Source organism: Crocodylus porosus, unplaced genomic scaffold (genome assembly GCF_001723895.1).
Source record: "Crocodylus porosus isolate Cpor-Errol unplaced genomic scaffold, CroPor_comp1, whole genome shotgun sequence".
In the NCBI taxonomy this organism is placed as follows: domain Eukaryota; kingdom Metazoa; phylum Chordata; order Crocodylia; family Crocodylidae; genus Crocodylus; species Crocodylus porosus.
The window spans coordinates 52,677,159-52,689,281 of record NW_017728947.1 but is presented as its reverse complement, the minus strand read 5'-3'; the positions used below and the strand labels follow the sequence as shown (position 1 = coordinate 52,689,281).

General features: G+C 42.7%; 1 protein-coding gene across 1 annotated transcript in view; it reads left to right on the top strand.

The window, feature by feature from the left end:
* The window catches only part of STARD9 (StAR related lipid transfer domain containing 9), a 211,932-nt gene that overhangs the window by 110,011 nt on the left and 89,798 nt on the right, over positions 1-12,123 (top strand). The window contains exons 9-13 of the mRNA XM_019551344.1: positions 3,985-4,057; positions 4,970-5,037; positions 6,223-6,320; positions 6,656-6,856; positions 7,021-7,118. Of these exons, the coding sequence (XP_019406889.1) occupies positions 3,985-4,057; positions 4,970-5,037; positions 6,223-6,320; positions 6,656-6,856; positions 7,021-7,118 (538 nt within the window). The remainder of the gene's footprint in view (positions 1-3,984; positions 4,058-4,969; positions 5,038-6,222; positions 6,321-6,655; positions 6,857-7,020; positions 7,119-12,123) is intronic.

Sequence of the window (12,123 nt, the reverse complement as noted above, 5' to 3'; positions counted from 1 at the left end):
GTCGAAACCGACCCATCCACCACAACTCTCTGGGTGCGACCCTCCAGCCAATTCTCCACCCACCGGACTGTGCAGTAATCCAAGTCACAGCCCCTTAACTTGTTCACCAGTATGGGGTGGGATACCGTATCAAAGGCCTTCCATGTGCTAAATTTGGTCTGTGATATGTGTATAAAAACCACAACACATACAAACTTCCAAAAACATAGTGTTGCCACCAAGAAAAACAAAACAAACAAAAACCTAAATAATGACAGTAGGACATTAAAAAAATAATAAAGAGTATTCTATGTGCCTTATGCAAATAATCTAGCATGAACATCCTCCCACAAAAATTCACACACACAATAAGAGTTGCCAAGACAATGTCTCCTTCCCCTCCAGTACTGCCTTGTGTTGTAGAAGATGTATTACAAACCTGTACTGCCCTTTTCCCTCTTCCTCTTTTGCCTGCCATGCCAACACCTTGAGGTACTTTTCCTCTTCTCTTTTGTCCCCATGGCTAGGGACAGACATTACACACAAACCGGTTTAAGCGATCAGAAATTGGTTTAAATCTGTAACAGAACAGATATTCAGCATACATAAACCAGTTTGAAAATGGCCTAAACCAATTTGAGATAAACCTGGTTGAATGCAGTATCAGAATTAACTGATCTGGGTCAAACTGGTTTATGCAATATCTGTCCCAGACCCCTTTGTGGTTTAACTTAAACCAGAGTCCCCCAGCATCCCAGATGCTTTGCAACCCTGGGTGGGGCTCTGCTCTCTGTTCCAGCCCAGCAGGGCTGGCCCCGCCCCTCTGCTCCCTCACTGGAGCTCCAGCTGAGACTGCAGCCACAGCAGGGTCTGCCTGGCTTCCTGCTGCTCGCCCCACCCCACCACCACAGACCACATGCTGGCTATGGTCCATGCTGTGGGAGACAGCACAAAGGCAGACAGAACAGTATCAGTTTAGGGCTTTTTGGAGCTAATCAACAGGTTGCTGGTAAAGTCCGTCTGTTCCTTCCATGAAAAAAGTTGTTTAAGAAGAACTTGAACTAATGAGAGAGGCTTTGTTATGTTTGATGGGCTGATAAATAAACAACTCCCTGTGTAACACCCTGCTGTGTAACTAGAGACATGTGTAGACGAAATAGGGGCCCTAAATTAAAGCAGTGGGTTTTAAAAAAACACTGCTTCAATTTAGGTCTGATTAAACCACCGTGTCATGCACACACCCCGATGACTTACTTGCCTGCCTCTCAGGTGGGGAGGGGAGAGCGAGCTGCCAAAGGGTAGACAAGTCCCCGGGCTGTGGGGAGGGGGGGGGCTTGTGCTTCTCTCTACAGCAGCTGCAGCGCCCCCCCAGGCAGCAGCCATCTGCAGGCACCTGGCTTGGGTGGTCCCAGGTGGCACTGCAGCTGTGGAGGGAAGCACTGGGTCCCCGTGCAGCTCAGGCAGGCTCCAGGGAGGGGGAAGGGGGAGATTGGGCTCGCCGCTTTTCTTGGGTGGAGCTGCTTTCCTGGGCTGCTGCAGGCTGTCTGCAGGGCTTCCTGCAGAGCTATGGAGCTGCACAAAGCCCAGTGCTTCGCTCTACTGCTGTAGAGGCAGCAAACTAAAACTCCTCAAAGGAGTTTTAGTTTGCTGTTCCCCAAGTCATTTAAGGTGCGTTACGCCACTGAATTTCCTACAACAGCTGGAATTGATGCACATTATGACACCAGGGCATGCGAACAGCAACACTATTAAAGCAGCGCAAAAGCATTTAGCCTGCTTTGAAGTGTCATGCATGCAAACATGCCTCTTGTTTCGCCTGCACATGGCCTAGATGCTCTGTTATCAATAGCAAAAGAGGGAACTGCTCCCTAATCAGAGCATCCTGCCAGGTCCTGGCCACGCCCTTCCCTGCAGCACAGCAATTTGGAATGGAAGGGAAGGCTGCTATAGCACGCCCCCCCCCGTCCCACCCTACCCCCAGCTTCTACCCTGAGCCACTGCAGGCATGTCTGCATTTCTTCAGTCCAGAAGGGACGTCTGTACGATTTACAAACTGGTTTAGCCTAGCCAGGTTATACTAACCTGCAAAGATGGAATCAATTCAGACTCAGGCTTTTTGAATGTCTGTCTTTAGCCAATTTTTAGGGCTCTTCTGTCCTTATTTGTGCTTACCCAAGAACCATGAGGACCTTTTTGTCTCTTCTCTTCTTCTGCTTTTAGTTCCTTAATTTTCCTTTCTCCTAACCAGTTGCCATCCTCCTGCAAGATTTGAAGGAGCATTTTCTTCCCATTTATGTTATTGGTGCACTAGGTTGGCATTGTATGGCTAGATTGTTTGTGGAGGCTTTTTGCTAGTTGTAAAAGGCAGGAAGCCACAGGCAGACTGCAGTTCCTACAGTCAGTGTGACTTACACTCATCAATTCAATGAAAGCCATGCTGATGTCTATCCAGTGCACTCTTTCTTGTCCATCACTACCGTGACCCTCTAGTTGTCAGTGGCACAACAAAAAAAAAGGCTATAAGCTTTGATTGCATCACAGAAATTGCCAGTGGCAGTGCCTGTTATGAGCCTCAGGTGTGGCTGAAGTGATGTTCTGGTGTGTTCAGCATTGCCCATGTAGCTGTTATCCGGTGACAGCAATGGGAAATTTTTGTATGAAAGACAAGCCCTTAATGTGATGAAGCAGTGGATGTGGGAACTGGCTGATACCCACCTAAAGCAAAATATGACTCTTAGACATGACTGAATAATAAGAAAGAGTGAACCAGTCAGTTTGGTACAGACAAAAAGGCCCCCTTCTGCTATCTGGCAGTCTGCCAGCACATGGCCTTATGGTTACAAAGGTTGGCATTAACTGGAAAGGAAACTGAAAGCTCTGGACTATGCAAAAAAGCAGCAGCAGTTGGAGCCCCATTTTTTGTTCCACTAAAGCCCTCTCATGCATCCTAGACCTCTTGCAAACTACAGCAATCTTGGGTCATCTGGCTTAGTTATGGATCTTTGGATTCAAAGCCTGAACATGAGTAATGAGGAGAGAATGAATGAACAGAGAAACTCAACTTTATGGTGTATCCATGATGTAAGACTGGGGAGAAGCACATGTAACTGTAATAAATTAATGCATTACATTATTCATCTCAACTTTCTTTGACTATAATGAACTAAATACAGTTTCCTTGCACTTCTCTGTTTCTGCAACTGAGATAGCTACCCAAACAGGTCCTGAATCAGTGATTTTCTGACCCCCATTTTGTAAGTTGCATCCTTCTCTCTGTTTATGTTTGTTATATTGCTGTGTACCTTTACAAATGCATGTTATGGGTAATAAAAACAGTAACATCTTGTCATTGCAATAACACAGTAACTTCTCCAACAACCTTAAAGAGCCTATAGAAATTTTCTTTATTTTTAAACTTTATTCTGTTCCTCCTCTTCCCCTCCTGTTTTCCCTTTCCTTCCTCTTGTGTGTCTTCTAAAAGTTCACCACCTACCCCCAGAGTTATGCATACACAAGTCTGAGTAACATTGTTCTATTGGACAGATGCATCCAACAGTCGCATAAAGCTCATACTAGCTAGATCTTAGTGCCGTTTGCTGGCCCTGCCAAAAGGCCAGGATGGGGGCAAAAGCCCTGGCCCCAGAATGTTGAAGGAAAGTTGGGATGTGATATTTCCTTCACTGGTTAAACTTTCAAGCTGTATTTTGCTTTTCTTTAAGACCCCAAATTTTCTTCCTATAACTTTTTAATATGTTTCTAGACTATTCTGAGGACCACCAGAGTTCAAACCTAGCTTTAATTTACTTTTGTCCTCCACATTTGCACACCCCATACCGAAGCACAGTTTGGTCAGGTCCAAGAGTTTGGTCTGCTGAATTTTTTAAATATGCAGTACTTAAGTTCAAGCTTTCACTAATCAGTTCCATTTCTTATTTGCACTCTTTCTGAATACAGAGACCTAAACTGTCCCAAATGAACATATTTTCTTTGCATTTTTGTTCGTAGAATCACAGCAGCTACACATATTCATGATGCCAGCAGCAGATCCCACGCCATCTTCACTATCCACTACACTCAGGTTAGCTAAAAAATTCCAACTGCCTTATCTTTTCCATTCCAAAAAACAGTGTTCAGCAGACTTGCCCAGTTTTGCAGTCACCATTCTGTGCTACTTTTAGTAATAACAATGGAACTTATTTCCTGCTACCTATTTCCTGTGGATCACATTGCATATTTGTTCCACTTCATATGCCACCTCACATGCTTGTTCCCTAGTGCCAGTTTGTCATTAAGAGATTAAACTAAAGACTCGCTGCTAAAGGGAAAATTTTAGGTTGAGAAATGACAATCAAAAAGCAGCACTGTCCCCAAGAGAATTTTTAAAACCTGTGTGTGGAAATGTGTTTTACAGTTTCATAACATTTTGTGACCTATTGTTACTATTTACTGGTTAGGATTGTGAGATCAAGAACAGCATAAGTTTAATGCCTGCTCAAGGATTTTGTTTTTCTGGCATTTCCTAATGTGCTTACCTCCTTAACATCTTGGCACTTATTATGTTGTATCTGGTGTGATACATCCTTTCTTTGGGGGGACTATATTCTTCACTGGCAAGAAATGGTCTCAGTGAGCTAAATAGACCTTTTCTATTTTAAGCTTCTGCCATCCTGTAATCTTAGAACAGAAGGATTTTTTTAGCAGTTTCACAAAACAACCTTGGAATATGCTAGTACAAAGTGACTTCGTGAGGTTTGTGAGAAGCTATTTTCACGCAGTCACTGACAGGGAAGTTTTTTCAAGAAAAATCAGTGTAATAGAAAGTTTTGCATGCAAGTTAAGACAGCTGTTGAATTGATGGGATGCACATACTCTATGGCTTAAGGTCAGATAGCAAGTCAGTGGAATTTCCAGAAATACAGTTCCTCAATAAAAAATGTGTAGTCTGTTGTACTAAATTGAATCATATTTTGATACATATTTTTCCCTTCAGGCTATCCTGGAGAATAATCTCCCTTCTGAAATTGCAAGCAAGATCAATTTAGTGGACCTTGCAGGCAGGTAATACTGTACTGGGGGAACAAGAGCTCTGCTAAAATGTAAGCTGCTGTTTTCCACACAGAGATGACTGATGATTTTTTTTAAAAGGGAAATTAAATATTAAAAAACCTCATTATAATAATGTTAAATCTGGCTTCTCTGTAGGAAGGGAAAAATGTGAAGCTAAAATTATCACTCTATCATGTATCTTCCTGTGTTGGGAGTTAGATATTATTAGACCAATATAAGAGCACAAGACTGGAAGGGACCTCTTGGGTCACTGGATCCAGTCCCCCACTGTTGCAGGCAACCACATCATGTAATTTGTTTCAGACTTATTGATCTTAGTCTCACAAGTGAGGTTGTTTGACAGCACTATTCCTGTTGAAAGGCGGTTCCAATTATAGCAAAAGATTTACCAAAATTTTATGTGAAAAGGTTGAACCAAGACCATTGTTCTTCCCAGTTATTGCACAGCATGGAAGGGAGAAAAATTGGTAGCTTGGTGCTTAGTGCTAAACAAGGTAGCAGAATGCAATAAGATTAAAAGACTCTATGTGGTACATTCCCCTATCACTAACCGCATTGCCCTGTCATCATCTCAGCTACTTTCTGCACTTAAATGACTGAGGTCCATGTAGCTCTGGTAGCTGTAGCAAGTTGTTATGAAACAGCTGCTGAGGCAACACTTTCCATTCTCAAATGTGTATCTTACAATACATAATCATTCATAACATCTGAGGGTGTGTTAGTTTGATGCTCAGACATGGGCTATGCATTTGAATGAAATGATGTTGGTTAGGTCAAATTTTTCCCATAAAATTGAGTGATGTATGACAGTTTTCTTGCCCAGGATCAATCTGATGGTGCTATCTTCTGCAAGAATGTACCCTTAATTTCACATTTTGGTTAGTGAGTACCTAGCAGCAGTTTGTGCCAGTGAACGGGCAATAATAGCATGACCTTTTTTATGATAAAGCACACTGAAAAACTAGCATTACTGCTCCTTTTAAAAATGAGTGACAAAATATAAAACATTCAAATCACACTTTATTTTCTTAAAAGCCTAAAATTCCTCTATTCTTGTGTCTCAGGACGATTCTGCATTGTTCAGACTCTCTCACATCAGGCATTTTTTTTAAAACTGAGTATTTTCCTACAGTATTGCATATGTATTTGTGTGTTATTTCCTGTGATGTGTTTTAGTGAAAGAGCTGATCCCAGTTACTGTAAAGATCGGATTACAGAAGGTGCCAACATTAACAAGTCATTGGTTACTCTTGGAATTGTCATCTCCACCTTAGGTATGTGTAATAATATTGTTACTTTAAGAGGTAGCAGCGCACAAATTCCCATCATTGGAGAGACTGTATTTAAAGTATGTCTGGAGTTAGAATGAGGAGTTGAAAAGAGCTCCTTCATCCAAGGATCTGATAATGTTTTTGACCTGTTAGTATTAGAGGGCAGCTAGCGCAATGGTGTAAAGTGCAAAATTAAAATTGCCTTTGTTATCTCAGTCAGTTAGGATACAGAAGTGAGAGAATAAGGATACACCAACCAGAGAAGACAAGAAATTCCTCTCTGAGCCCATTGAAGATAACCCTTTTCAGATGCTGTCTGTTGTATGTTTGTTTTCTAGCACAGAATTCGCAGATGTTCAGTAGCTGCCAGAGTATAAACAGCATAACCAGTGAAGGGGACAGCAGCCCCATGAGCAGTCACACTACAGGCAGCGTCAGTGGAACCAGGAGGCAGGCTTACATTCCATACCGCGACTCCATCCTCACCTGGCTTCTGAAGGACAGCCTGGGGGGTAACTCCAAGACTATCATGGTTGCCAGTGAGTTCATGTTTCTGTTGGCTTTACATCTGGTGATCTGCATTGTACAGAAAAATACCTCACTTCTGCGGTATGAAATATAAAAGATATATTTTAAAATAAATTTACTGTTTTTATTTTTTTAAAGGAATCTCTTTAAATCAGTGTTTGTTCTTCATCTATAGCCATCTCTCCTGCCAGCTCCAGCTACAATGAGACCATGAGTACCTTGAGATATGCCTCAAATGCCAAAAACATTATAAACAAGCCCCGAGTCAATGAGGTGAGACACCCCCCCCTTATATTTTTTGCATGTATTTTGAATTTATTGAACGTACTCAGCAGTCACATTCTAGCATATATTATATGCTTAACTGTGAATAAGGTCAGTGTGAACTGGACTCATTTTTGATTCTTATATCTTAAAGAAATCTTCTGCCCCCGATTCTGTGCAGCTTTTAACTTGCTGGTACAGCGTTTTTTTCTGTATCTTTGTAATGTTAAGACTGCATAATAAACTTTCTACCTGAGGGGCCTTATTAAAAGGAGAAGGGGGCTATGTAACCTGACATATTAACTTTTGAGCTTTTGACTATGCAACCTTAATGTTCTTTTTAATTGATACATGAACTTCAGTACTATTCCAGGCTCTGAGGAGAATATAGTGCAGTGGGAATGTGCTGTAATGTCTGTGTTTTTCCTGGCTTTATCTCTTCCCCATCTCTAGGCTTCTTATCCCTGTCTTGTTCTACCTGCCAACACAGTCTCAGTCTCCCCACCTCAGGACTCTCATCCTTGTCTCCCCCTCCAATTTACTTATCTAATCTGCTTCTTTCCCTCTTCTCCCACTGTCTCCCAGTCCTTACAAGCTCCTTATCCCATCTCAGCCACACCCCCATTACTGCCTTCCTTTCCTAGTCCTTTTGCAAAATTAGTGCTAGTCCTTCTCCTGCGTCCAAGATCCTTTTCAGATCCATTTCCCATCCTCCATCTGTTACCTCTCCATTATTTCATAGTCCCCATCTTTATTTCCATTTCCTACTTCCTCCAGTCACCACCAGGCCCACTCTTATTCAGTATCATGTCCTAATCTACTTGATTTCCTCCACTAATCTAGTTCTTATTCCCTCTCATTTGAATGACATGGTTTCTGCTTCCACATTGTTTGACCTAATCAGAGAAACAGGCTCCAAATGGTCATTTTCAGAACTGGGTGTCACCCTTCCCAACAGCAGCTGGGAGCAGCAATTGCAGGGAAAGTTTGACTTTGCCTCCCTAGCTCTGGGCTGGAGCATGTTCAGTCATTTCATAGAGATGGCACATGCACAATGTGGTCAACATTAATTCTTGAAAGAGTCAGAGAGGACAGAATTTTCAGATTTTAGTTGATGAAATTGAGGAAGTTTCTGTTTGGCATGTGCAGACTATCATCTTTCAGAGGCTTGTAACTTGACTATTATTAGGCAGATTTTCTGAAGACAGCAAATAACTTCTCCCTAGTACATCAGTCACTCCTGTCAAATTTCTAGTCTTTGGTCCTCAGCAGGGCAGTGATAGAGTTTCAAAGAAACATCTTCAATGTCTAATATGGGCAAAATATGTATTTTTTTTTAACCTTGGTCCTAGAAAGCACCGAACCTTTTTACTGAAATGCCTCTTTCTCCACCTGCCCTTCCCCACTCCCTCCCCAAAAATCAATTGCAGGTAATTGCCCACCATGGAAAAGTTAAGCCTAAATGATTAAAGTTTGTCAAAGTTTTATAAGCTCCTGGAAAGAAGGTCTTATAATGAGAAATACTGATCAGCATTAATGATAGGCTGACAGCGCTTGGATCCATGCTTCAGTGTTGCCCAGTCTACATTCTGCAGTTCTCAGTGCTAGGGTTACCATACGGCTGGGTTTTCCTGGACATGTCCTCTTTTTTGGTCCCCTGTGCTGCATATGGCTGGGTTTTTAAAATAAGAGTGAAGTGTCTGGGTTTTTGCTGTTCTTCCTCATTCGAAAGCTGGCTGCTTGGGGCTGGGAGTAGCAGACAAGGTGATTTGCCACTGGGGATCATGTGCTCTCCTGCCTGGGCGAGAGAGAGAGAGAGAGAGAGAGAGAGAGAGAATGCAATGCAGGACATGCTTGGGCAGCAGGGCTGGGGAGGCAGGGACTGTGAATTGGGAGTGAGGGGCGCCGGCAGGGGGGCAGGGGCTGCTGGTAGGGGAGGAAGGCACTGGCAGGCCTGGGGGGGCAGAAGCTGCAGGTTTAGAGTGCGGGACACTGGCAGCACTCAGGAGGCAGGGACTTCAGGTCAGGAGTGAGGGCCACTGGGAAGGCTGGGTTGGGGGACAGGGGCTGAAGGCCATGAGTGAGGGGCACTGGCAGGACTGGGGGCCAGGGGGCTGCTGCTGCAGGTCAGGAGTGAAGAGCACCAGCAGGAATTAGGAGTGAGGGGCAGGGTATGAGCATATCACTGCCCCCCCACAGTAATATGCCCCTCTCCTCTTAGGTGTCCTCTTTTTTGACGCTGGAAATATGGTAACCCTAGGGCCACAGAATCGGTGTCTGTTTCAGTACTGTAAAATGTGTTAAAGGAAAATGCTTGCTTCTGAAAATACTCAGCTATGTGAATAGTCTTAACAAATTCATTGGGTCTACCTGACTAAGAATCAATTTATATGCATCTGTGAACTTCTCTTCCCTTCACTGTTCTACACATATCCTCTCACTATTTGAGACCAGGCATTTGCATGGAAGCCCATTTATATTTTATGCTTACCAGTAGCTGTAGTTTTGAGTACAATCTCTCTTGTTTCTGTTGGAGAGGAACGTTGATCCAGTGACTAAGGTGGGAGACTTGCTTCAATCCCCTGCTCTGCTGTAGACTTCCTGTGTAATCTCAGACAAGTCACTTACTCTGTCATTGCTCCAGTTGCCCATCTGTACAAAAGACATGATAGAACTTTTCTGCCTTATGGTATGTTGCAAAGATGAATGCATAATCATTGTGAAAAGTTCAGATAGTATGGTGATGGGGACTAAGCATCTTAGACAAACGCAATATTCTTCTCCAAATGATATAAATCATAAGTAGCTTAACTGAAACAAGCGGAATGGTACTGATGTAGACTTGATGCAAAAAGTAGAGCATTGCACCTGCCAATGTCAATGTATTTTGCACTTTCTGTGTACTTTTTAAAGGAAAGATGAAAACTTTCATAGAAATTATTTTTTTTATATGTTTGCTTGAGGGATTCAATAAAACAAATGGAACAGATCATATTGAATACAGAGGCATCAAATTGTGTTTAGTTGTTTGTGGGATGTGCATGAAATGGGCCAAATTCATTAAAGTTTAAAGATATTTTGATACATGACTTTAATATATTCCTGTTTCTCACTTTAAATTCTGCAATAAGTAATTTTACTGGGATAAAAATATAGAAAACTGCTACATGTTTTGAAGAAATGGAAATTGTGAATATTTATGCCTTTCTTTTATTATACATATTCAGCATTTGTCAGAATAATAAAGCAGACTGTTATTCTTTTGACTTCATCTGGATAAACCTTTTAATGTAAAAGTTGGCCCTTGTTTTCACATAGACAACACTTGAATACCCTAGTCTTATTAAGGTTTTTAAGAGAAAGATCCCCAGTAGGGATTATGTGACATCATCTTCCAGGTGGCTTGTGTCTCAGGAAGTGCTTGTGATTGTAGGTTGTTGTTTGTCCTTTTACTAAGATATACAAACTGAGAAAGGCAGGAGCAAAGAGTGCAAGATTGTACCTGCTCTTTTGCTTCCTACTAACAGATCAGCTGCAGTCAGGCTTTTAAGAATTGGATTTAATGATTTAACTCTCCAAGGGCATGAACCAAAGAACAATTGCATCACTTGAAAGTATGTGGAAGGACTCGCTGTTCATATGTATCAATGTACATATGATCCATTATAACTGATGCATTGATATGTATCAGTGTATCAACTGATCCATTATAACTGTTTTGTCTGCATACTACTATCCTGTGATAACTGAAGCTACATTGCAATGATGTACTCCTGAATAACAGACATGGTAAATTACTGTGATGTAACTTTACTTACTGTGGGATAGAACAGACAGACAAAACAGTTTCTCATAGTTCAACAGAATTTGCTGTAAGTCTGTGTCCCTCCCTCATTTTCAGTCAGTGCAGTTGTTTTGTCTGCTTGAACCCAACATGAATCTTTTCCTATTGTGGCTCGTCACTGAGGTTCATATGACAGCAACAATCTACAGGTGTCCTGACAATAGGATATAGCAGGAGGAATGGTAACCTTTATTTTTAAAAATTCCTTTTTATTGCTGTAATAGTGAATATGAATATTTTTAATGATTCATAGATTCATAGATGCTAGGGTTGGAAGGGACTTTGGCAGATCATCAAGTCCAACCTGCTGCCTAGGCAGGAAAGAGTGCTGGGGTCAGATGATGCCTATCCAGCCTTCTCTTAAAGACCCCCAAGGTAGAGGAGAGCACCATCTCCCTTGGAAACCCATTCCAAATTTTGGCCACCCTTACCCTAAATAAGTTTTTCCTGATATCTAGCTTAAATCTGCTCTCTGTCAGTTTGTGACCATTGTTCCTTGTTACCCCAAGAGGCACCCTGGTGAATAGAGAATCTTCAATCCCTTGCTTCATCCCCCTAGTGAATTTGTAGGTGGCCACAAGATCACCTCCCAGCCTTCTCTTTGCAGAAGCTGAAGAGGTCCAGGTCCCTCGGTCTCTCCTCATAGGGCTTGTCCTGTAAGCCCAAGACTGCAGGGCTTGGTCCTCGGGCCCGCACTGTTCAACATCTTCATCAGTGGTTTGGACGAGGGGGTAAAAAGCACCCTGTTCAAATTTGCCGATGACACTAAGATGTGGGGGGACGTGGGCAAACTGGAAGGGTGCAACAGGCTACAATCAGACCTGGACAGTTTACAAGGGTAGGCAGAGGAGAATAGGATGGGATTCAACACAGACAAGTGCAAAGTGATGCACCTGGGAGGAATAACTGGCACCATACCTACAGGTTGGGGAACTCCCGTCTTGTCAGCACGGAGGCGGAAAAGGATCTTGGGGTCATCATTGACTCCAAGATGAACATGGGCCGGCAGTGTGGAGAGGCAGTAAGGAAGGCCAACCACACCTTGTCATACATCCACAGATGCATCTCGAGCAGGTCCAAAGAGGTGATCCTCCCCCTCTATGCGGCACTGGTCAGGCCGCAGTTGGAGTACTGCGTCCAGTTCTGGGTGCCACACTTCAAGAGGGATGT